At 37.3% G+C, this 26,883-nt stretch overlaps 2 protein-coding genes across 3 annotated transcripts; both read left to right on the plus strand.

Annotated features, from left to right (window-relative positions):
- Positions 1 to 155: 155 nt before the first annotated feature.
- On the plus strand, positions 156 to 5,583 carry LOC127631159 (adiponectin receptor protein 1-like). Its single transcript, XM_052109168.1, has 8 exons — positions 156 to 595; positions 1,369 to 1,573; positions 1,686 to 1,811; positions 1,993 to 2,164; positions 3,365 to 3,551; positions 4,493 to 4,680; positions 5,154 to 5,347; positions 5,445 to 5,583. The coding sequence occupies exons 2-8, from the start codon at positions 1,430 to 1,432 to the stop codon at positions 5,571 to 5,573; spliced, it is 1,140 nt and encodes a 379-aa protein (XP_051965128.1). The 5' UTR covers positions 156 to 595; positions 1,369 to 1,429; the 3' UTR covers positions 5,574 to 5,583.
- Positions 5,584 to 8,175: 2,592 nt separating this feature from the next.
- On the plus strand, positions 8,176 to 26,798 carry LOC127630929 (kelch-like protein 12). 2 transcript variants are annotated; one of them, XM_052108813.1, is made up of 12 exons: positions 8,176 to 8,472; positions 13,170 to 13,408; positions 16,463 to 16,616; positions 20,820 to 21,037; positions 21,521 to 21,670; positions 21,799 to 21,913; positions 22,145 to 22,251; positions 22,496 to 22,691; positions 23,895 to 24,053; positions 24,323 to 24,421; positions 24,606 to 24,792; positions 25,679 to 26,798. In XM_052108813.1, the coding sequence occupies exons 2-12, from the start codon at positions 13,226 to 13,228 to the stop codon at positions 25,803 to 25,805; spliced, it is 1,695 nt and encodes a 564-aa protein (XP_051964773.1). In that variant the 5' UTR covers positions 8,176 to 8,472; positions 13,170 to 13,225; the 3' UTR covers positions 25,806 to 26,798. The 2 variants fall into 2 exon arrangements, with proteins under 2 accessions (XP_051964773.1, XP_051964774.1); XM_052108814.1 differs by having other exon boundaries at positions 13,173 to 13,408.
- Positions 26,799 to 26,883: the final 85 nt, after the last annotated feature.

Below are 26,883 nucleotides of genomic sequence, written 5' to 3' on the forward strand. Positions count from 1 at the left end.
CAAATGTCAAAAAAATTACTTGAATCAATGACCAGTACTAATAAAGCCCCATTCTTACAGATCATTAACTAAAAAAAGTTGGTTTAGGGTTTAGTTACCCTTTAAGGCTGAGTAGCCTGTCAGGAACAACTCAGGGCACTTTTCTCCCATCGCCATCTTGCGAACTCTGTGCGGAGACAATGTGGCACAACTTGGGGCACCTTTCTCCCATCAAGATCTTAAGAGCCAGACGCACGCGGTACAATTCGGGGCACCTTTTGCCCATCGCGATCTTGTGAGGTCTGTGCTAGACTGCTGTACCCTGTTGTACCGCCCCAGAAAGCGCTGCCGCCTTAGGCGGCTGCCTATATCGCCTTTGCCAGGATCCGCCATGGTTCTGATACCACGTGTCCCTCCCTCTGACAGATAGACAGAGTTATATGTTGATGTACACAGATCTACCGTAGATGAGGTATTTGGGTTATCATTTGCTAATTGATCCGGCTCGGCTCGGCTGGCTCTACAGGTTTCGTAGACACTCAATGCAACTCGACGGCGGCGACCTGCAGCGTTAAAGCCCTCATTAATCTACCGACCTGACAGCCTGTCCAGCCAGGTAAAGTATAACCACTGATCTGTAATATATATCAATAGCCCTGAGTCTAAAACATGAATCTGCAAACTTTAGTGATAGCGATAAATAACTGAATCATATCGTGGGTAACAATATTAGCAGGCTGGCTAGTGATGTTCGTATCGGCTACCCTGATTCAGCACTGTGTGTAGTAACACAACTGCTATTTTACACAAAGGATACTATACAACACACAATTAGGAAACACTTTTGGGAGATTGTTGCATGTTGCTAAACGCGGGGGTGTGGAAAAAAAGGTTATTAAATGTTTGTTTGATTAACATGTAACCATGCTAAGCTAGCACTATGTAAAACCCTTGACACAATTACTGAAGCTGGAGCAGTCAGTCCAGCCTGACCTGTTATACGAGTAGAAAACAGCTCTTATTTCGACTGGTGTGTGTGTGTGTGTGTGTGTGTGTATGTACATTTATGTGTGTGTGTGTATGTACATGTGTGTGTATGCTTGTGTATGTGTATATGCGTGTGAATATGTATATATGTGTGCGTGTGTATTTTATATGCGTGTTTGTGCGTGTGTATTTATATGTGTGTTTGTGCGTGTGTATTTATTTATATATTATACACATACATACATACATACATACATACATGCATATTAGAAAAGACTGTAATAGACCCTATAGCTTAGACTTACAAAACTACAGCGGTAGGTAGAAAATACAGAAAGATAAACAGCATTTCCTGTGGTTTTTAAAATTCAAGTCTTAAGTTTCAAGTTTGTGCATCACCAGGCTCAAAGTGTTAACAGTGCGACAAGGTGGGAACTCAGGGGAGTTTTAGGTTTGTCTCCCCATGACAACGTGTCTCCATGGTGACTGCCGCTCCAACAGTGATGCTGAGTGGCGCTCCTCTGATGATGAGAGGAACATGGAGGACGTGGAGCTCACTGAGCTTGGGCCACTGCTGATGTCTTCAGAGAATTCAGAGGAATCAAGTGTGAGTGTCGAGGAAACATTTGTCTGATGGATGGAGACAGACGGACTCTTTCCCTCATACATTACAGGGACCTAAGTGAACCATTGACTAAAAGCATGATTTGATTTCACAGGGTGTGTCAGCGTTTCCCGGTGAGGATGAAAATGAAGATGAGAATGAAGAGGATGGTTTGCACGTGGTCACACTGCCCATGCAGGCGCATCATGCAATGGAGAAGATGGAGGAGTTTGTACACAAGGTGACGCATCCATCCTCACCTGTTTCAGAAGTCCCAAATTTACAAATATAATTTACAAATAATTATGGTGCACTCCTATTGATCCAAAAGCATTACTTTTGTGATTGGAACATAAATATAGGCTTTTCCTGCACTGAGGAGATTTAATCGAAGCATACTATTCTGTTCTCTCTATTTCCAGGTATGGGAAGGACGTTGGCGAGTTATCCCACACCATCTCCTCCCCGATTGGCTAAAGGATAATGATTACCTGCTCCAAGGACACCGCCCACCTATGCCGTCCTTCCGTGCCTGTTTTAAAAGCATCTTCAGGATTCACACAGAAACTGGAAACATCTGGACACACCTTCTGGGTCTGTACTCATGACTGGTGCTTTCTGTGTTATAAACATTATACCATCATACCTTTTTTATTTTAAATAAGTATCAATTTTAACCTGTGACAGCCTATATCAACATAATTACAACATTGTACACCACATGGTCAAAAGCACTTGGATACTCAAACGCCACTTGATTATTTGATATTGAATTATAGCCATTTTCCCCTCTTTTTTTTTTTGTCTGCTATAACATCTTCTACATTTCTGGTAATGCTTGCCACTAGATGTTGGAACATGGAAGCAGGGAGTAAATGCCTGCACACTTCATACGAAATTGAAGGATAGGATGTGATGTCATTTCGAACAAAATCTGGCCAAAAAGGTGTTTTCGAGTTTGTTTTGGTGGTTTGTAACAGCTCACCAGTTCGAACTTTAAGGAAAACTTCTAACCGGCTGCTAAACACCTTTTAATGCCATTGGTCCACGTCCTCCTGCCATCTGTCGTTGAAAACTCTCACACATCTGCTCATAGTAAGATATGCCTTTTATAATTGGTCTGTATTCTATCCATTAACACTCTTTTATATACCCATCTTTGTAGTAGTATCAGTGTCATCATAAATTACAATAACCGAGTTTAATCTGCTAACATTATGGCCACATATAGCATTTTAGCGCATTAGCTTCATGAATTCAGAATGTAAACAAGACAAATTACACATTATATAGTGCATATACTGTATATTACTTTAAATAATCATTGAGTAGTTTATCCATAACATTAAGATCTGTCTTGACTGGGATTTCTAAAATAGCTAAACAAATTAATTTAAAGGGGTATCCACATACTTTTGGCCATGTTGTGTGGAGGAAAACAACCACCAGTAAAAACCCCACAACAGTTTGTTGAAAATAAACAGTAATCAACTTCTGATTCTCAGGGTTTTAGTTTCATGTTGAGGTAGTTTATATGCTTTATAACCCCAATGGCTTTTTAGGAAAGAAGTTTCTCACCAGTTTTTGAAATTGTAATCTTCCCTACAAAAAATTAGGCCACAGATATTATCAGATAAACTGTATAATATTTGTTATGTGATAATCTAATCTGTGTGAATTGTTGCCTTAGGACAAACTCCACCTTGTCTGTTAGTGCTAGTTAAGCAGAAACTTGTAATTATATTTCAGGCAAGGTGAGACAAATAAAGAAATTGCAAATATGTCTCCCTTCAGGTCTCATTCTGTTCCTGTGTTTGGGCACACTGACAATGCTGCGTCCAAATGTGTCGTTCATGGCTCCTGTGCAGGAGAAGGTGGTGTTTGGGATGTTCTTTCTGGGTGCAGTCCTCTGTCTATGTTTTTCATGGCTTTTTCACACTGTCTACTGTCACTCTGAAAAAGTCTCCAGAACTTTCTCCAAGTAAGTGACACTAGTTTTCCAAGGATAGACACCACCCCATACTCTGAGCACCATAAATAGCACTAGTGATTAAACTGGCATTTGCTGTGTTTTTAGGTGTATTCTTATCAGGGGTCCTACAGTCAAAGAAGACCTGGAAATACCATGGAATTTTGAAGAAATGTTCTATAGTGAACATATATATTTTTTATAATTAGGCTTAGAAAAGCATAACTTAAAGGGTTAGTTCACCTAAAAATGAAAATTCTCTCATGTTTAACTCACCCTCCTGATATCCCAAATGTGTATGACGTTCTTCTGCAGAACACAAATTAAGAAAGGGAGCATAGAATTAATACGTATGACTCCAGTGGTTAAATCCATGTAATCCAGTGACTCCAGTGGTTAAATCCATGTGTTCAGACACGATTTGATAGGTGTGGGTGAGAAACGGATCAATATCAAGTCCTTTTTTACTATAAATTCTCCTCTCTGCTCAGTCAATCTCCACTTTAGTTTTACTTTATCATTCTTTTTCTTCTGTTTTTGGTGATTTACAGTCTTAATGCACATTGCCCCCTTCTGGGCATAGAGGAAAATTTATGATAAAAATGACTTCAATATTGATCTGTTTCTCACCCAAACCTATCATGTTGTGTCTGAACACGTGAATTAAAGCACTGGAGTCATATGGATTACTTTTAAGCTCCCTTTACGTGGATTCTGGTGCTTTGAAATTTTGGCACCCATTCGTTTCCATTGTGAGTACCTACAGAGCTTAAATATTCTTTAGAATCTTAATTTGTGATCAGCAGATGAAAGAAAGTCATTCACATCTTGGATGCCAGGAGGGTGAGTAAATCATGAGAACATTTTTGTTTTTGGGAGAACTATCCCTTTAAGCACAAGTTTCATGAAATAGATCATGTAATTTTGTGTTTATTTTGTTTTTTTTCCCCTAGGTTGGATTACTCTGGAATTGCGTTGTTGATCATGGGCTCATTTGTTCCATGGCTGTACTACTCATTCTACTGCTCTCCTCAGCCACGGCTCATCTATCTCTCGGTTGTGTGTGTCCTGGGTGTTGCTGCTATCATTGTGGCTCAGTGGGACCGCTTTGCCACCCCTCGCCACCGATGCACACGTGCAGGTAACACATGCTCACCAGTTAATATCAGTGCTTGAAGGGCCCTGGGTAGCTCAGCGAGTATTGACGTTGACTACCACCCCTGGAGTCGTGAGTTCAAATTTAGGGTGTGCTGAATGACTCCAGCCAGGTCTCTTAAGGTTGCTTGGGAGGGTAGAGTCACATGGGGTAACCTCCTCATGGTTGCTATTAGTGGTTCTCGCTCTCAGTTGGGCGCGTGATAAGTTGTATGCTGTGTCATGCACAACGAGCCACGTGATAAAGTGTGCGGATTGACTGTCTCAGAAGCGGAGGCAACTGAGACTTGTCCTCCACCACCTGGATTGAGGTGAGCAACTATGAGGACCTACTAAGTAGTGGGAATTGGACATTCCAAATTGGGGAGAAAAGGGTGATACATTTATCAGCACTTGAAACCTTCCACCTATATGATTGTTGTATGGAGCTGATTTCAATGTATTTTTTTTTGTGTTAAGGTGTATTCCTGGGTCTGGGGCTGAGTGGACTCATTCCTACAATGCACTTTACCATCACAGAGGGTTTTGTGAAGGCGACAACAGTCGGTCAGATGGGCTGGTTCTATCTGATGGGTGCAATGTATGTCAGTGGAGCAGCACTTTATGCAGCACGGATACCAGAACGCTATTTCCCTGGACAATGTGACATCTGGGTAAGACTCTTTATTACATGATCAATAAAGAGAATGTAAAAATTGTGAGATAAAGATGCAACTGCAGTCATAGCCTCTCCCTGTTTTTCCTTCTCAGTTCCAGTCTCATCAGATATTCCATGTGTTGGTTGTGGGTGCTGCGTTTGTCCATTTTTATGGAATATCTAACTTGCAGGAGTTCCGTTATAGCCTGGAAGGAGGCTGCACAGATGACTCTCTGTTGTAAAAAAAATAAATCTACACCATTTACCACAAATCACTTGAACTGTGGCCATAGCCTGCTCACTTCACAATGAAACTGAAGCCAATACGGTACTTATTTAAAGATTTTAGTAACTTTAAACGATTTTAACGCATAGAAAGAAAAATAAAGAACTAGGTGCGCTTCAATGATGTAAAAAATGTAAATAAGCTTTCAGTGGTCCTTAAACATCTTAAAATGTCTTAATTGGTATAAAAAGTCTTAATTAGCATTGATTAACAAATTATTACATTTAAATGATTAAATAAATATAGTCCACGTGCTTCAAAGTGAAGACGCGTGACTGTTGCACTTTCTCAAAACACGCAAGGGGCTCTCCAGCGATGATCTACTGTTCATGAATTACTGCTCATATTTATTATATGGCAATGTTTACTTTATAGTGTTTATATTGTAATACGTTGTATATGATTGTAAGTGTGCATATTTTGTTCTTTTATCTGTTTTTGTGGGCAGCTGGCAGCACGGACATTTAAAAATAAGAGTGTTTATAGTTAGAAGTCCTGCATTATATTTTGGTTGTACAATAAACTGCATTTGGGATTTCACTCAATTTGGACTCTTGTAGCCTGTATGTCTGGGCAGCAATGTCAGATTAAACGCATTAATATATCAATTTTAAAACCATCTGGCAATTAATCTTTTATCTGCTTTCTTCAAACACCTTAAATATTGGCATTGGCAATATCTATTATCAGTCAACCTCTAATTTATCTGTTTTGGAATATTGGTACATTAACTCATTTTAATATAATATGTTTATGACTAAATAGTATACTTCCATGAACCCAGTTTGTGGAAAACTGCTAGAGGAAAACAAGTTTTGAGTATTGGAATCTTGCCGATACCCCATTTTGCTGATAAGCAGTGTTAATGCCTTGTTGAATGTGTGGCCCATCCTGTTAAATTAAGAGTCAATGATACATGATTAATTCTAAGATTGTTTAGGTTTGCTCCTGATTGCACATACAGTATCAGTTTTATTGGTCTTTCAAATTTTAGACTTTTATTTAAAAACTGCAGCAACCCTGATTATAGCCACCGGTGCTCATTGGAAAAAGAGAAAATCCAAGGTACTCACCTGAAGATAAAAAAAAAAAAAAAGAAGACGCCTTTATTCAACTAGACTTAAAATATCTTAAAAATATGATGTTGGCCAACGTGGTTCAGCTAAACAGCCTTCATCATGGAACAATTCCATAAAAAAGAGACACAATATGTAGTTGAGGTACAACAGCTGGTTAATAAGTTGTAATGGCTACAACCAGTCAACTCACAGATGGTACTGTATATTTCAATCAACTTCGGCAGATGGAAACTTTTGCCTTTTTTTTTTATTTTATCAAGGTATGTAGAATAGATCACTATTAGGATTCCTGATTATTTTCAAATCAAGACAATTCATATCAGTCCATGAACATTCCAAGCTCAGTTTTAAATGATTATTGATAACATTAACACATTTATGAAAAGTAAAGTTATTTTTCTGAAACTGACCAAGTTAAAATATATCAATATACCTACCTCACCACATCACAAAGGGGTTTGACAGAGGAATAAAGATACCATCCCACAATCCTTAAAATTGATTAGGAAAATTTGGCGCAAAGCAAGCACCCATGACCATACCCTACTCTTGTTTGTAGAACTGGTCATGAAATAAAAAATGCATTGTTCTGAAGAGTCCATTCAGTTAATTGAATGGACTCTGTCCATAACAGAATAAAAGCAGTATGTGGCATATTTTCAGTAGATCTAATGCTCAAGAAATTTACGAAGTCCCTATCTGCATGGTCAATACACAGTAAGTATACAATTCTACTCCCAATTGTGACTAAGAAAGATAATACTGTATTCTTTATGTCATTAAATATAGACAGGACAGAATTACTGTCTTGAATAAAGGACAGGAGACCAGACACGAACAGCTGAACAAGAAAGTCAACTTACAGAGATGCCAGTTCAATCAAGTAGCCATTGCCACAAATATAAGCCTTCACTTGACTCTTGTGAATCTTCGTGGGCAACATGTCAAAGGATAAGGGATATGACGGTCTTTACAAAGTAAAAATAACACAAATAAAAACATGTTCCTTGTGAAAGATCAATTTTTCATCCTTGGCTGTTAGTCAGATAGAACTGAAGAGATCCTTTTTATATCTTCTCCAAGGGATTGGGAGTCAAAGTTTGGGACATCCTAGGAATGCAACCGGGCATCTATTTTCTATGTGTACAAACATAATAATTGTACAGCTCCTGTCTACTACAGAAATCTCCAAAAAGGTTGGTCAAGATTACTATCAAAGAATATATTTAAAATCAGCAGTAAAATATGACAACAATGGTCTCATAAACTGAGCTTCTTTAGCTCTGATCAAGCTGGGTAAAAAAGCTATTTCACATACGCATTCTACATTTGACTGACAGGCGATGTCTGTATATAAAAGGTGATTGTGTCGGTACACGATCCGTTCCACCTGCACGATCCGTTCTACGCATGCGCGTAATTACGTAGTAGAGAACGCATCGTGTACCGACAGGCTCTTTTAGCTGTAAGGCCGTGCAAATTTGTAATGTAAACGTGCAACAAAAAAATCAGTAAATGAAACCGTGCGCGGGCATTGTGCTTACAGTGCGCATGCGCGTTGGTGACGTTTCAATGTTTTTGCTGGAGATGCGCGCACACGTGAGCGCTGTTCTTTTCACTGCTGGAGTAAAATTAATCAAAGTACCTTAATTAATTCACTTCAAACTGTCCAAGCAAGCTGTCCCTGAGAGAGGTGCCAGAAGATGGACAAATAGACCGACGTGTGTTGTCATCTAGTTCTGGTCCATTTGTTCTGCTGAGGATCAATTGAATACTGTAAGTTCAGATACAAATGTATTTGTATACGTGTTAGCATTCGTGTTTAGTTAGCTTTAGCATGCAGCTCAATCACACAGGCAATGTTTAAACTCCCACCTCATATAGACAAACACTTGTTGATTAAATTTTGATTATAAAAGTAATAGTAAGTGTCTAGAAATGATTTCTGGTTGAGGTACGCATAGTCTGAGAGATCACCAAATAAACTGGAACTTACTGACTTACAACCAGTGTATAGCACAAATAAGCAAATTCTCTTTCAATGTTTACATTTTGTTGGTTACTATATTGTATTATCACACAAAATTACTCTCTAATTTAAAATTAAATTAAAATGTAATATAATTGATGCATATTGCCACCTACAGGGCAGGAAGGAGAATTTATAGTAAAAAAGGACTTAGATTTTGATCTGATTCTCACACTTACCTATAATATCTCTTTAACCACTGGAGTCTTATGAATTACTTTTATGCTGCCGTTATGAACTTTTTAAGCGTAAACATTTTGGTCACCATTCACTTGCATTGTGAGGGTATTCAGAGCTAAAATATCCTACCGGGAGAGATTTAAAGTTCCGCCAGCTGAATACATGGAGACGATTGTCTCTCACCCTCGCAAAATGTCGCATTATTGATGAGATCATCATGATAAGATCAATCTTTTGTGAAAAATACACTAAAATGACAACAATAAAATGTGTGTGTGTGTGTGTATACACTTTATATACACTCACCTAAAGGATTATTAGGAACACCTGTTCAATTTCTCATTAATGCAATTATCTAATCAACCAATCACATGGCAGTTGCTTCAATGCATTTAGGGGTGTGGTCCTGGTCAAGACAATCTCCTGAACTCCAAACTGAATGTCAGAATGGGAAAGAAAGGTGATTTAAGCAATTTTGAGCGTGGCATGGTTGTTGGTACCAGACAGGCCTGTCTGAGTATTTCACAATCTGCTCAGTTACTGGGATTTTCACGCACAACCATTTCTAGGGTTTACAAAGAATGGTGTGAAAAGGGAAAAACATCCAGTATGCGGCAGTCCTGTGGGCGAAAATGCCTTGTTGATGCTAGAGGTCAGAGGAGAATGGGCCGACTGATTCAAGCTGATAGAAGAGCAACTTTGCCTGAAATAACCACTAGTTACAACCGAGGTATGCAGCAAAGCATTTGTGAAGCCACAACACGCACAACCTTGAGGCGGATGGGCTACAACAGCAGAAGACCCCACCGGGTACCACTCATCTCCACTACAAATAGGAAAAAGAGGCTACAATTTGCAAGAGCTCACCAAAATTGGACAGTTGAAGACTGGAAAAATGTTGCCTGGTCTGATGAGTCCAGATGGTAGAGTCAGAATTTGGCGTAAACAGAATGAGAACATGGATCCATCATGCCTTGTTACCACTGTGCAGGCTGGTGGTGGTGGTGTAATGGTGTGGGGATGTTTTCTTGGCACACTTTAGGCCCCTTAGTGCCAATTGGGCATCGTTTAAATGCCACGGCCTACCTGAGCATTGTTTCTGACCATGTCCATCCCTTTATGGCCACCATGTACCCATCCTCTGATGGCTACTTCCAGCAGGATAATGCACCATGTCACAAAGCTCGAATCATTTCCAATTGGTTTCTTGAACATGACAATGAGTTCACTGTACTAAAATGGCCCCCACAGTCACCAGATCTCAACCCAATAGAGCATCTTTGGGATGTGGTGGAACGGGAGCTTCGTGCCCTGGATGTGCATCCCACAAATCTCCATCAACTGCAAGATGCTACCCTATCAATATGGGCCAACATTTCTAAAGAATGCTTTCAGCACCTTGTTGAATCAATGCCACGTAGAATTAAGGCAGTTCTGAAGGCGAAAGGGGGTCAAACACAGTATTAATATGGTGTTCCTAATAATCCTTTAGGTGAGTGTGTGTGTATATATGTGTGTATATATATATATATATATATATATATATAGGGGCCCAAACCTGCAAAAATAATAAATAAATGTATGAGAAAATAAATAAAGGAATAAATGTCTTGATAAAACAAATATAATTAGTTTTTAATTAAATTGATTCCTGAATGTATTACTGTATGACTTTTTTCATTTATTTTGTAAAATAATTTTTATTCTTTTTAACTTGTATTTATTAATTTATTTATTTTACATTGTTTTTATTTTTGTTTTCATTTATTTTTATATTTATTTATTCCCACATATATTTATTTCCATATTTATATATTCCCATATATATTTATTTATTTATACATGTATTTATCTTTACTTTTCTGTGTGCAACCTGGAAATGAGGGAGGCAGTCCTTGCGTAGCTCCAGTGCATCATTGGTTGAGAGCTCAATAGTACTTATCGGAAGCAAATAAGATGGACGTCCTACCTTAACACCCTCTGACTCGCACAGATTTTGAATAGGCAGAGACACATTTTGCAGAGAGTCTTACAATTCAGGATGTGCTTTGACATTCATACTGGCATACAGCATCTACTATAAATTAAACAGTAATTTGATGCGTCCTTATCGACTTCATTCGCTAAGTTGTGCAACTCTCTAGATATATGTGAAGCGTCAGCTATATTTTTATTAATGCTACATGAGATTTGGCTATGACCTGACATCACATCAAAACAAGTCAAGAGTAATCAAGCACACGCTTCAATCTACAATAAACCAATGGGACCAGCCCACATAATTGTCATACAAGAGACAGAAATGTAAGAATAAATACAAAAATAAATAAATGTGGGAATATTTAAATATGGAAATAAATACGTGTGGGAATAAATAAATATAAAAATAAATGAACGCATAAATAAAATAAATAAATTAAAGATTTTATTTTTGAAAGATTAAAAATAAATAGATAAAATAATAAATAAAGGAAAAAAAGTCATACAATAATAAATTCAGGAATACATCTAATTAAAAACTAATTGTATTTGTTTTATCAAGACATTTATTTATGTATTATTTTTTCAGGTTTTGTCCTAAATATCTATATATTGGTTTTGGATGGACCAGATTGGCAAATGATTATCAATAATACTCTTATGGCTAAAAATGTTTACAGTGTTCAGTGACTAAAATGTCAAATCTACATTAAGCTACATTAAAAGCCCAGACTTTGTCAACTAAAACTTGACCAAAAAAAAAGGATAAGGTTGACTAAATATGATTAAAAAAAAAAAAAAGGACATTTGACACAGGATTAAGACTAAAACTAAATTAAAAAACAGCTGAAAAAATGAACAATAGTATTCAGTTGCCAGGTCAGTAGTAGTGTATAATCGCAAAGCGAACGTTTACGTGTTTTAACGTCACTTTTTTGATCAGTATGGTACCACCTCACCTTTCCTGGGCCTCATTTTGAGCCAGGAAAAACCCTGCTCTTGCTGCCAAAAGTTTGGAATAATGTACAGATTTTGCTCTTATGGAAAGAAATTGCTACTTTTATTCACAAAAGTGGCATTCAACTGATCACAATATATATTCTGGACATTAATAACATGAAGAAATACTATTACAATTTTGAAAGAAAATTCTGAACTTCTTAAACTACTTCAAAGGGGTCTTCAAAGGGTAGCACTTGCCATAGATTTCGCTTGTCTTGTCGGGCACTTCTCACGCACCTTACAGTCTAGCTGATCCCACAAAAGCTCAATGGGATAAAGATCCATAACACTGTTTTCCAATTATCAGTTGTCTAATGTCTGTGTTTCTTTGCCCACTGTAACCTTTTTTTACTTTTCTGTTTCAAAAGTGGCTTTTTCTTTGCAATTCTTCCCATAAGGGCTGCACCCCTGAGTCTTCTCTTTACTGTTGTACATGAAACTGGTGTTGAGCAGGTATAATTCAATGAAGCTGACAGCTGAGGACATGTGAGGCATCTATTTCTCAAACTAGAGTCTCTGATGTACTTATCCTCTTGTTTAGTTGAACACCTGGGCCTTCCACATCTCTTTCTGTCCTTGTCAGAGCCAGTAGTCCTTTGTCTTTGAAGACTGTAGTGTAAAACTTTGTATGAAATCTTCAGATTTTTTGGCAGTTTCAAGCATTGTATAGCCTTCATTTCTCAAAACAATGATTAACTGATGAGTTTCTAGAGAAAGTTGTTTATTTTTTGCCATTTTTGACCTAATATTGACCTTAAGACATGAGTCTATTGTATACTGTGGCAACTCAAACACAAAGACAAAGTTAAGCTTCATTTAATGAACCAAATAGCTTTCAGCTGATATAATGGCAAGTGATTTTCTAGATGTCAAAAATGACTTTTTTCAAATAGTGGTGCTGTTTATTACATCAGTAATGTCCTGACTATACTTTTTGATTAGTTAAATGCCACTTTGGTGAATTAAAGTACCAATATCCTTCCGAAGCAGCAAAATCTGTACATTATTCCAAACTTTTGGCCGTCAGTGTATGTTGCAATGCTTATCAGTATTTGTCCTATCTTTATCTGAGATTTGATGATTGGTGTAGGCAGCTACACTGTCTGTCAGCTGAAAGGTTAACTAATAAACAATTGTTTTATTTTAAATCCCAAATTTGGGTTCACACAGTTATTTTTTGCACATATATTCATAAAACCGTGCTTTTAGTTTGATGCCAGGAATTTTGGGGTTATCTGTGAATTAAATTTTTATGTAGTCACTGAATGGTTGTGTCCTGCAGAAGGCCTCATCCTGCAGTGCCTTAGGATTTGTCTCTGCACTGCGCACCCTGTTGTCATGGCGCCCAAGGACATCATGACCAATTCGCACGCCAAATCCATATTGAATGCCATGAATGCTCTGAGGAAGAGCAACACACTGTGTGACATTACTCTGAGGGTGGAGAGCACAGATTTCCCAGCCCACCGCATCGTGCTGGCTGCCTGCAGTGATTATTTCTGTGCCATGTTCACCAGTGAGGTAATAAACACCCTCTGGATGCACTGATACTGATATTGTATTCTAATATGTTCAAGAAACCATCACTGTTTAAACCAGAGTGGTTTCACCTGTCATTAACTACCATTCTAGGTTTATTTTTTGCAACAAAAGGTGTAGCGCATCAAAACGTTTACCGATATAGCTGATGAAAACGCAAATTATCGCTAAAATTTCACAAGTGTCGACATAATATTTTTCTGTTTAACTCTAGCGCATAAACTCTTATGTTGATGCTTCAAATGTCGTGAAAAACTAGTTTGGAAACACTTTGTCTATAAAATTGGCATTAACGCAAAAATGTTGTGTCACATGACCAAATGTACTCCAATCATTAGCCTGTGTTAATAGTGTACCTGCACAGATCCAATGATGCAAACACATCTGCGTCATGACACTTCCAGGAGTGCCAACACAAATATTTCTCATGCACCTGTCATCGACAAGTGCATGGAGAACAAATTAATGGCCACTCTTTGCGATTAATTTAATTGTGGTAGCCATCCATTTATTTATTTACCGGTATTAAATTTGCTTTTCCAAACCATTCAAAATAATAGACAGCAGTCATGGAGTTAGCCCACAATACAAAAAACATATCATTTCTGTGCACAAAGATATTTTAAATAAAAAATAAATACACAGAAAAACATCAGTGTGCTTTTTTGGAACATTAACATAGCCCGATTCTATTAAATTATTGTTTTGCTTACTTTTGAAAAAAATGCTGGCAAAATTCCCTGTATTAAATTAAAGAAATTAACAAATGAATTAAGCAGTAAATTAAACAAATTAATTACCAAAAAATAATATATACTTGCCTTTTTACATAAACTTAAATGAACTTTATCCTGTTCTGTAGACGAAAAAAATGTCGGCTGAATGACATTCTCAGAATGTTCTACACTTTTTTCAAGAATATAAACTATCAGAACTATTTGTCCAATGTTGAGTTCACGTTCAGAAAACAAGCTTTTGAACATTTTAAAACTTTTAAATATTTTAAATCTAAGCCTTTTTACCCCAGATCGCATTTGCTGAGATTCTTCAGAAAATGTAAAATGCATTATGATGCTAAAATTAATTTTAAATGACAATCAAGTTCAGTTGATCGTTAAAATTTTGCTGGAAAAATATGTGGGACATTAGGTGATTGTTCCAAATATCCTATTGAATATAAGAAATGTATCATTAGTAAACCCTGATATTACACTGCATCAATTTTTCTTTAATAGCCGTGCATACAGCATATACACATGGATGGATGGTCATTATACTAAGACCGAAAGTTTCCACCACTACTTGGTGCAGGTTGCCAGCTTGAACAGGGCCATGACTATTCGCTTTCGGTTCGGAACCGGTGGCAACATCAGCACCAATATTACAGTCCTATCAGAAGGGCAACTGTTCCCTTTTGATTGCAATTCCTTGTCTTCTGATTGCATTTATTTGTGATATTAAAATGACAGTAAGCTGACTAATTTAAATGAATTGTCTCAATACTCTCCATATTTTACAAAGACTTCGGGGGGGGGTGGCATTAGGGACATCTAGGAGGCGAAAGGTACACAGTTAGCGATAAGCACATATATCTGTATGGAAACAGCTTAAGGGCTGTTTCTTTTTAAGTTTTTAGAAGCATGACGTCATCACACACACCATTTTCATTGATAGAAGGCTATTTGAATGGAAACAGGCAGAAGACGCAAAAAATGTTTACGCATTTTCACTTTGTCAATAACAAAGCACGAAAAGTGGATGGAAAAAGTTACTATTAGCACAGTTTGTTCTCCAATTATGTGCCTAAACAAGCCACCTAAAGGGCTAATGTGAGCTCATAACAGCAGTTCTAATTAATGCCAGGAAAAGCCTTCATATTTGAGCAAGAGTCTTCTGAGTAACACTGAAATTATCAGGAAATAAAATCCTTCTTTTGTCCTTGTGGTTAGCACACATGCTCCAACTAAAAATAAAAAGGTAATAACAATATTCTCTCTCTTTTATCCCTGCTAACAAAAGTGACAAAAAAAAAAAAAACTAAAAGAAGAAGTAGGATTTCTGCTCCTTCACATTAGGAGGCACAGTTGTCTTTTTTTACTCTCAGACATGGTGAATCAGAGTGGAGGATCTCGAAGGGCTGGTTCAGTGGGTGCTTTTTTCTTCTTAAATTGTCCTCATTTCCTTGCTCCTCTGTCCTCAAGCACATTACCCGGAAACCAATCAAAGTCTGGCATCATTAAGGATGTATCAATTCTCTAAATGCACTGTGAGGACAGAGGAAGCTTATCGAGGACACTTGAGTGAGGAAGCACAGAAGCATCCAATACGGAAGACTATTTGGTCGGAGCACCTGATGCATATGTAAAATCTCCCCTTCACATCTGACAGAAAAGTTTGAATTCATGTTTCACCTTTGCAGTTTAAATAAACCATAATTGTCACATACTTTAACAGTGCATCTTGAATTATTAGGTTTTATTATGGAAATATCAATAAATCAAGTTTTAACAACATAAATGCAGGAAGCAGCTGCACAGAGATGGCGATTTATAGTGACGTGTGAGTGAGCAAAACATTCCAATGTAGAAGTCTGTCTTGCTTCGTTTCCTCCACCTTGCTTCCTTTCCTCATTTCCTAAGAAGGAAGATGTACTGTAGGAAGTGAGAAAAAGAAGTAAGGAAAAGAAACGAGGATGCACAATTTCAGAAATGAGAAGTGATCACTGTTACCATAAGAAGGGATGTGCCCCAAAACTGTACACACAGAGTGTTGAACAGTTAAGAGTTAAAAAAGTACATTGACAATACAGTTTTTACCTAATTTTGCTTCGTTTTTCTTAAAATAGAGTAAATTTAGAGTGCCGGTCATTAAGAATGCCAGTGCTGGACACTTGACCCAAACTTTATTTTATATATGCTTTATATACAGTTCTCAAAGCATGTTCTCCTATTTTAATACATTGTGGTTTGGTCATTTGTAGTATATTTGTGATATTAGTATATATTCTCACTTATTCACTTACCTCTCTTTGTCTAGCTTTCTGAAAAAGGGAAGTCCTTTGTGGACATTCAGGGCCTCACTGCTTCAACTATGGAGATCCTGCTGGACTTTGTTTACACAGAGACAGTGCTGGTTACTGTTGAAAATGTGCAGGAGCTGCTGCCCGCTGCCTGTCTTCTTCAGCTTAAAGGTACAAACAAACATACCAGCTAAATTGCCTCTTCGCTAAACTCCGCCCCCTTTGGTTGCTGTTGGACGTTCTGACAAGCTTTGCAGAACTTCCAATAGGAATGAATGGGAGATTGCTGTAAACGGCCCGGTTTTTGGCAACATTTTATCAAAAACTGAATGGATATTACTCTTGATGAAAATGTGGAATGAAAAGTGACGTTGCGAAGCATTTTCTTTTTTAAGAAATGAAATTACACCATATACTGTACAGTGATTACACACCAGATAACAATTGTATAAGTGACTATGGTCTTGTCAACCCTTTATTAATGGGAAGGTTCACCCAAAAATGAAGATTCTCTCATTATTTACTCACCCTCATGATATCCCAGGTGTGTATGAATTTCTTTCTTCACCAGAACACATTTTAAGAAAAATAGAGAATATCTCAGCTCAGTAGGTCCTTAATATTTAAGTACTTTTTAACACGAGAGGGTGCAGCCCAAGCGGTCTCTCGTGTGACGTATTCACGTTGCCATGATACAGACGTAATCTCACATCCTCCACTCAGATGAAACATCCAGGATAAGCACACAAACACACCATTGTAAGTATAGAAACCGATAAATGCAGATCTAAACCAACAAAGCTACTGTACAGCATTCCTCCTCACTTGTAAACAGTGCTGCTCTTCCAGCTGTGACGAATGTGTCTCAGTTCTCACGTGTCTCAAGTGCAAATGCGATTATGTCACACGCGCTTACCACTGCTGACCAGAACCAATGATTTAGAGTTTTAAAATAAAGGACTTAAATAATGCTCTTTATTGCACCAAAAGGGATTGTCCCTTTAGAAGACATTAATTTAACAGATGGTGTCATATGGACAACGTTTATGCTGACTGCCTGTAAGAAATCTCCATCCACTTGCATTTTAAGATATTTTTCTTCAAATGTGCTCTGGTGAAGAAAGAAATACACAGCTAAAATATCATAAGGGTGAGTAAATGATGACAAAATGTTCATTTCTGGGTGAACTATCGCCTCTACTATGACCTGAAACAGTACATAAATGAATTAACATTAAGTTAGCTATAGTTAGCTTTAATTTATCTCTGAGCGAATGTAAGTGTACATATGTTTATTTAGGAATGAGTGCTGACACAGTTTAATCCATAAAATTCTCTTCTCAAGATTTATTTAAAGATTTTTGAAGAATTTGTTCTCTCTGGGCACCTTATGTTACTGACCACATATACATGCACTTAAGAGAACGGTTTATTTCAGGGTGTTTGCAGAAAGCTGCATGCAGAAACAAAGACTGCCGATTTCCTTTCGCCGTGTAAGGGATCAAGAGAAGGCAGTTTAACACACCCAAGTTTCTCCCTGAGAACGCGGCTTATGTGGTTGTTTTAGCTCCGTTGTTACAGGTTTTTGAGGAGCATATGTGCATGAACGGACCAGAAACAAACATCATAGGAAGGAGCCCAACAACAGGTTAACACAGTGCAAAGAATTAAAAGCTTCTGTGAGTACAGTGAGAAAAGCACATACACTATTTACCAGGGACTAAAAACTAAATGTTTTTCATTTTTTAGGTGTTTTGGGGTGGGGTGGAATAATAGGGTTCAAAACAGTGTTACTGTGAATGCAAACTTTAATACAGTGAAAAGGCACTCTATTAGCATAACATAAATATATACAAATTTCCAACATTCTTTTGACTGTCCATGTACTAAAATAAAATATAATCGACCAATTGTTGTGTGAGAAGGCGGGACTTACAAAGAGGGGTTAAAGCAATGCAAATATGCGTGCGCACACAATTAAGTATTAGATCAGATGCACATCTCTGTGGAGAAAGTTGCTTACTGATTGAGCCACTAACAGCTCATGTAATCGCAGAAACCGATTTTGAGCCTTAAGCAGCTTTCTCACAATAAACAGCATTCAGGTGTCCATGTAAACGTGGTCACTGTTATAAGTGACCCTCAACAGTGTTTATTTTCCATATTTCTGGATAATTTCTATTATATTCTTTATAAAACTAATCACACACACGGCTCCCAAAGACTTTTATTAGAAATATAGCAAACGCTTGTCACGTGAAAATGGCAACGGTTGCAAAGATAGGACTGGCCAGTAACACTTAAGGCGGGGCTTAGCAATGGGTCAATTCATATCTTCGTTTTTCTGATCATTGCTTTTAATTCAAGAATATAAACCCTTATTTTGTCTACAGCCTTTTGTATGTTACTTTTAGTTTGTTAAGTGTAAATTAAGTTTTTTTTTATTCTAGTTTTAATACATTTGTCAACATGGACATTATTGTGAACATCAATGACATATACTACCATTAACAAACCAGTTTTAGTGCTAATATTAAGATGGCTTGTGTCAAACAAAACGTTTGATAAGTTAGTTCAGTACATCTGTGTTATACCCATGATGGTGTTTAACCATTTGTTTTACCGGTACAATATATGATAAATAAATGTAAAAAAAAAGATGAACGTCTTTGTGTGTCTAATGTAAAAAATGAACGACAGTTTGTATTTTCAACTTTCTTGTCGATGTGATTCATGAGGAAATGAACATCAAACTCTAGTTGAGATGAGAGTATGATAAGGGACTGCTCTACTGTGATTGAGACAAGCACATGTGCAAACCTGCATAATAGGAGGGGGCAATCATTGTCACAAACCTGCTATTAGAACTCAGTTGCAGAAGATTAAGTCTAGAGAAGAAGTTCTCAACACAAATTGAGAACAAATAATTGTCAGTGAAATGTATTAGTTTTCCCATACAGAAGAAAGAAAGTACAACATTATTATAGACCATCTTAGAAATGATGGTCCATCTTAGAAGAGTGTGTTTTTAGCTTTTAACCCTTTTAAACGCATACCTTGGGTCTTTAATGACAGACCTTATCCATCCCCTGCACATCATCCATTTTTTGGAGTTGTGCCCACACCTCTTTAGTATTCCTCAACCTTTCTCATATGACTAATCTAACAAAACAAAACAAATCCAAACTTGCACAAAATATATTTTTATAACTCCATAATTACCAAAAGTCTTTTTGTGCTTCCATAAATCATATTTTTATAATTATTTCATAACTATATAAGTTTACTATCACATGATATATATTTCTTTATTACAAGACAAATGAGTACTGTTCATACAAATTACTTCTATATCATGTACATTTTCTGTGCAATAGTGGTGCATTATCAGTTTTCCATATGCATGTACACACATTATACATCCTATTTCTAATTCGGAGTCAATGTTTCAATGATTGACTTAATTTACATTTCTCATACCTATTTGATGAAGAAACAACATTGAAGTTAACTATAGCAAGTGTAACACATGAACAGTATGATTTGGTTATTGTAATTTGTGTGTACTACTGAAATTATTTAAGTTGTGTGTCTATTTAGACTCAAAATGTGCCTGAGAAAATGCATATATTTAGTTTATGTGTAGCTTAAGATGTATTTATTAGCCAGCTGTGTCTCATGAAAGTTCAGTGTGAAAGTATTGAATCCAGTTCTAAATTTGTTGCAGTCTTGATTTGTTGCATTGCCTCTTTGATACATGGAAAAAAAATAGAATATATTCTGGTATATTTTTATTTGTCTTGAAAATACTTGGAAAATGTAACATTATCTGGGCAATTTATAGATGCATTTGTGATAGATATACGTGCCAGGTCTCTAAATAACCGATTATGCAATTAATATTTGGTGAAATACCCATGCATTTAAGGGTTAACATAAAGCAAAAAAGAATCAACAATCTCTTGGGCTCTTAAAAATGTTCTGGTGTTTGCCAAAATCTCTTTGACAAAACCTGTAACCTTTTTGTCAGTTGAACTCTTTTTTTCTAAAGTTGGCAGTACCATGCAGGGTTGCTTTTCAGTGAGATGAAATTGAAATCTTGTTGCTTTCAATATAGTTGTAAACAAATCATTAAGGCAAGCCCTTTTTAGTCATTCAGAGATTTCTGTTAAGGGTGAAGATGAATTTTCCAGCATGTCAAAAAACTAAAAGAACTTTACAATAAACAAACCAATAAAGATCCACACATAAAGAAAATATCTAATTTGTATGTATCTACTTATGCGGTTTGCAGTTTTGTCTTGTTACTACGCTGCTAAAACTCATCTGATGGTGGTATATGTGTTTATTTGTGTATGTGTGTGGTCCCCACAGGTGTAAAGAGAGCTTGCTGTGATTTTCTTAATAGTCAGTTGGATCCATCAAATTCTCTGGGAATTAGAGACTTTGCAGAAACGCATAACTGTCTGGACTTGATGCAGGCAGCTGAACTGTTCTCGCAGAAGCACTTTGCAGAGGTGGTGCAACAGGAAGAGTTTATGCTGCTCAGTCAAAGTGAGGTGGAAAAACTCATCAAGTGTGATGAAATACAGGTGAGACTGTCTGAACTCCAACTCGTTCTTTTCCTTATGGACACCTTACCTGCATTTATCTCCTTTGTTCCTATGCATATTGCAGTCTGAGTGAAACAAGATTATTACATACAAGCTAATTTCTCCTGCTCAGAGGATGACTTTAGTGTGCCGTTTTACAGAAATTTGTGCTTAATTCATAGGAACCAGTTCAGGCCGACTGTCTGAGCAGCATATTTTTCTGCAACTTTGGAATGGTCTTTGTTTAGCTTTCAACCAAGAACTATAATAAAAACAAAAAATGCAAGTGCATGCATTTAGTTCTTTATGCACACACATACACAGACGAAAACACCTGCCCTTTGTGTTGTTAAATTCCCATCTCTCACCGTGGTCCATTTATTGTGAAGGTGTAATAAATTGGACCCTGCAAAGTCATGCTGCAGGGATCTGTGTCCTAGTTTGTGTCTGAACAAATCTGAATGGCGTCATGCATTTGTTCAGGTTGACTCAGAGGAGCCTGTATTTGAAGCAGTTTTGAACTGGGTAAAGCACAAAAGAAAAGAGAGAGAGCTGTACCTGCCCGATCTGTTGGAGTATGTGCGCATGCCGCTGCTCACTCCACGATACATCACTGATGTCATTGACATAGAGGTTAGAGTCTGCCATTTTCCAATACACCTAAATGAATGAGTGTACAGGATGAAGCAGTTGTATGTATTTGCAGGTCATTTTGTGTGAGTTATTCAGTGACAGTCATTGGAGTTGTGTCTTTGTTTCAGCCATTGATACGCTGCAGTTTGCCATGTCGAGATTTGGTGGATGAAGCAAAGAAGTTTCACCTTCGACCAGAGTTACGAAGCGAGATGCAGAGTCCTCGAACCCAAGCAAGACTCGGTCTGATGCCTCTGTGTGTTTTTATAATTTAATCAGTCTTATATGTCTGAAATCCTTCAGTCTTATGAATCCTCAAAAAGGACTATTTTAGACCATTAGTCTCAGTGATCATGTAAAAATCATTATGCAAGATCAGGCTGTTGCTGAATCAGATAAGCATGTCTTAGCATGTTGATGATTTTCTAGTGAAGCCTCTTTAAACCACTTTCTGACATTTGGAATGGGTTGCAGGTGCCAAAGAGGTCCTTTTGGTAATCGGAGGATTTGGCAGCCAACAATCACCCATAGATGTTGTTGAGAAGTATGATCCCAAAACCAGAGAGTGGAGCTTTCTACCTGTGAGTGAAATTTTCAATTTGTAGAGCAATACACACCTATTCACTTTTTGCCAATGTCAGTGGCTAAAATGGCTTTTGGAGCAATTTGTGGTTGTGCACCCATCATCCAATGACTGTTTGTAGGTCTGTGGTATTTGATTGCATGCTGGGATAATTAAGTGTGAGGTGAAGTGTGCATTTTTTTTCCTGCCTAATTCTAATTGACCGTTTAGTTCAAAATAACTCTTGTCCTTTTATGTTCCAGAACATTGCAAGGAAGCGCCGGTACGTTGCCACTGTTGCCCTTAATGATCGGGTTTATGTTATTGGTGGGTATGATGGCCGATCACGACTGAGTTCAGTTGAGTGTTTGGACTACACAGCAGATGAAGATGGAGTCTGGTACACCGTCGCCACAATGAATGTTCGGCGAGGTCTTGCGGGAGCCACAACTCTTGGAGGTAAATGTGTTGCATTTGTCGCTCTGACCTTCATCTATTTTGTGTGGGAATTGATGCTAGTTGGTACACTTTAAAACTTTTTTTATTTTTTTTTAAAGAATGGGCCATGATATAATGGGAGTTAAGTTGATTCTTTGTTTATATGTCCTGTTTATTCTATATTTCACATAAGAATCATTAAAAAGTTAATAACAAAAAAGGAATGTGCCATGACTAGTCATCCAAATATAGACTGTTTGTTTTGTGAGTTCGATTAGTTTATTATGATTTGTTGTAGATGTTAGACTGATTACATGATAAAACCTTCCTATAAAAGAGTTTAAATTCATCCCCTTTAAAGGACTGCCACTAAAGCATACACATTCAGATGGTCTGGTTTTTTTTTGTCTTCCGCAATGTGTTCTTAAGACTGTTTGACGTGGTGGTGGTGTAGTGGGCTAAAGCAAATAACTGAGCATACTTGCTAAAAAAAACAATCTAGACACAGAGCAACAAATAGAACAGCACACAGGTGTCTCGAAATTGATTTTTAAAAGTTGCTGTTCTTTTTAACCTGACGGCGTCTAAAAAAACATGGCACTCCTGCGCAACAAGCTGGAAAAAATGGCAAGATGCGACGCAATAGTTTAAGATTTACACTGAGTATATAAGAACAGCGCAAATTGATGGAAAAACATGTTCGATGTGTTTTGCCCTCTAAAACTTACTTGCAATCATGGACTTTATTCACTATGTAGCACCATCAATTTCATTGGTATAAAATGGTGGGTACCCTGTTACAAGACTCCAACTTTCTGCTCCATTCCGTTGTGCTTGATTTGATAGTCTAATTACACAAGGTTTCCTTAAGATTGGTTAGAATTTAAAAATAGGTAGTCATGTACATCCCTAATTTCTTTACAATTTTGGCCTAAGGTAGGCTGTGTTTGTAAAGATGATGTGAGGATTGATGAAGCAGTACAGATCACACATGGCTGAAACTAAATCTGCCAACCAAACTAGTTCAGTTAGTCTGAATTGTGTGGGTTCAGTGGATTTAGAGTAGGTGATTTTCCTTCTGGTGAATGTTGTCAAGCTGGAGCTTGCCTAAAGTGCTTCTCTTCTTTTAGTCAGTTGAGCAAACCAGCAAAGGTTCACTCAACTTCACTGACTTTTGACTCTAAATTTCCCCCTAATTTATACTGATGATTTTTTCTTCCCCAGATATGATCTATGTTGCTGGTGGATTTGATGGTAGTCGACGTCACACCAGTATGGAACGTTATGACCCAAATATTGACCAGTGGAGCATGCTGGGAGATATGCAGACTGCCAGGGAGGGAGCAGGACTTGTGGTAGCAAGTGGACTCATTTACTGTTTAGGTAACATCCTGTAGATTTATATGCATCATGGAACTTCAGAATGATATTGATAGGTATTTATTGTCAGAGGAAACGTTTTACTTGTGATAGAAGGTAAATGTAAATTACTGGAAGTCAATGGAGACTTAATTTCTGTACTGAGTAACCAGAAATACAATTCCTTATTAGCATGCATAATGACAGAAACTTGGAAGTCTTGGTGCTGCTAAGTTTAGGTAGAATTGCAACTGTTCAGTAGTGTTGTAAACATTGTGTTGTTGTGGCTGCAGGAGGCTATGATGGTCTGAACATCCTGAATTCTGTAGAGCGGTATGACCCTCACACAGGGCACTGGACCAGCGTCACTCCCATGGCCAACAAACGCTCGGGTAAGCATGCATGCATATCTGTTTTAACCTATCTGCATTGTTGTTTTTGAAATATTACATACAATTTTACATTACATTTTATATTCTGTAATGAGGCCTAAAACGTGTTTAAGTTAATAGTTGAGAAACCATACTTTTCTGTATATCGTTTCTACACTCAACTGCTTTTATCTGTGTGTGGCAGGTGCTGGCGTGGCTTTGCTTAATGATCACATATACGTTGTCGGAGGGTTTGATGGCACAGCCCACCTATCTTCCGTAGAGGTGTATAACATCCGCACAGACTACTGGACCACTGTGGCAAATATGACCACTCCACGCTGCTATGTCGGAGCCACAGTCCTGAGGGGCCGTCTTTATGCTATTGCAGGGTGAGATGTCAATAGGCATGTTAAACACAACTCTCCAGTTTTGTATCTTTTCGTAAACTGATTTTATTGTCTGTGATGAGAAAATAAATTAATGTTCATATTAGAGGTCCACCGATAGTGGATTTTACCGATAACGATTACTAAGTTGGTGGAAAGGCTGATAACCAATTAAGTGGCCGATAGTTTTTAAAAATGATTCTATAAATAGAATGTTAAAACATTTTCTTAGTCTTTCCTTATGATAGGCACAGACAAAAAGGCTTAAAGTGTCCTGAATGAGTAACATCCCAGATTCAGTTTGTGCAACCAAAATCCTAAAAATAACCAGGAAAATGTTTTGATTTGGTTCATAATGTGGGACTTTTAATTGAAAACAAGCCCACAATTTACTGGGGACTCTTGTTTTAAAATGAGAGAGACTTTGCATTGTTACAATGCTCTATTTGACCAAAATTATATATATATATTTCACCAGATTAGATTTTTTATTGTTATTCACAAGATATGAATTTGGAGACACAATGTACAGTATTTTCTTACTGACTGGGCATGTTTCCATATCACATTTTTCTTTGCATGCCCTCATTTCAATTAAGATCTATTCAACAACTTCAAACCATGCATTGAAGTGAGTTTAAAAACATTTATGAATGCTGTATTGTCAAAGATTAAAGATTTAGATACAGTATTTATCTTTATAGGACACTGATATACAGTAGAACCAAGCTGTTCTATCCTCCAGGGCTGGACACAGTTATATTTCCAGATAACTGCTTGTTCCAAAAAGCAACTATCAGCACAGATTAAATGGTAAAACTGATATATCAGTCTACCTCTAATTCTTATTTAACAAGATACTTTGATATCTTGTTTCTTTTCTTTGCAGATATGATGGTAACGCCTTACTCAGCAGCATTGAATGTTATGACCCTGTGATCGACAGCTGGGAAGTGGTAACTTCAATGGCAACACAACGCTGTGATGCAGGCGTTTGTGTGCTCCGAGAAAAATGAGAAGAGATGGGAGAGTGAAACAGAGGAGCTTTAGAATATCTGGACACTGGAATCTGTGATCCACCAATCAGCTGAGAATCTAGAGTCCATTTTTATGACTCCTGTTTTTGGACTCATGATCTGTTGCCATCTGAGACATCAGTGTTTTTCTTAGTGAAGTGGAAAAACACTAACTTTATGATACAGTCAACGTGTGTTTTGCCACCATGTTTTTTTTCTTCATACAACTTTGTGATCTTTGGTTACCTGTGAGATTCACACAGTTGGGTCCTCTAAAGTGCAATATAATATGCTGGTGTCAAAATGTCTCAGAGAAGAGACACGTGTGTATGCCTTACTGCCCATGTGACTGAATCTTTCCTGCATACTGATTGACTGAAGGAGAGAAAATTACCAGATTCATCAGGACATGTTGACAAAGGTGCTTTGTGTAATTTCTCTTGTCATCTGTAATGTCAGTTATGACATCATCTCTTCGTTCTCAGTCTCTGGTGGCTTGGGCTTCTCTCATATTGACTCGATCTTTTATCAATGCACCAATATCATGTATAGAACCATCAGCAAGATGACACAAAGGCAGCATGCTGGTGTTTTAAGTGTGCTTAGTAGTATAAATCAGAATGAATGGGTGAATTTAGATGTGCACTCTCAGCAAAAAAACAACATTATGTTGTCTTGTTGAATTCTGGAAAATTTACCCATTAATATGGAGGAATTGCATGGTGGATGATGTTCTGCAGTGCATTATTAATGTGGTTTTAATAGTGTGAATCCACGATAAAGACAATAAAGGAAAGGTATTTTTATCTTGTAACAAAACTGAGGCCATTGCAAACATCTCACCTGAGCTTACATGTGTGAAGATTTTAGATGGAAGTTCCCAGAAATCAATTAATCTGCACAGTTTCAAACTTGAAATACAGAATGATTTCTCAGAATACAATGTCATAAAATACAGAGTAGGCTATTTATTTATTTATTTAAGATTTTTAAAACGTGATTGTAACTTATTTGTTAATGTGAAAAAAAAAAAAACATTTAAATGCGTTGTTTTACTCTGTTCTGTTCTTTATATACA

Source organism: Xyrauchen texanus, chromosome 37 (genome assembly GCF_025860055.1).
Source record: "Xyrauchen texanus isolate HMW12.3.18 chromosome 37, RBS_HiC_50CHRs, whole genome shotgun sequence".
Taxonomy (NCBI): domain Eukaryota; kingdom Metazoa; phylum Chordata; class Actinopteri; order Cypriniformes; family Catostomidae; genus Xyrauchen; species Xyrauchen texanus.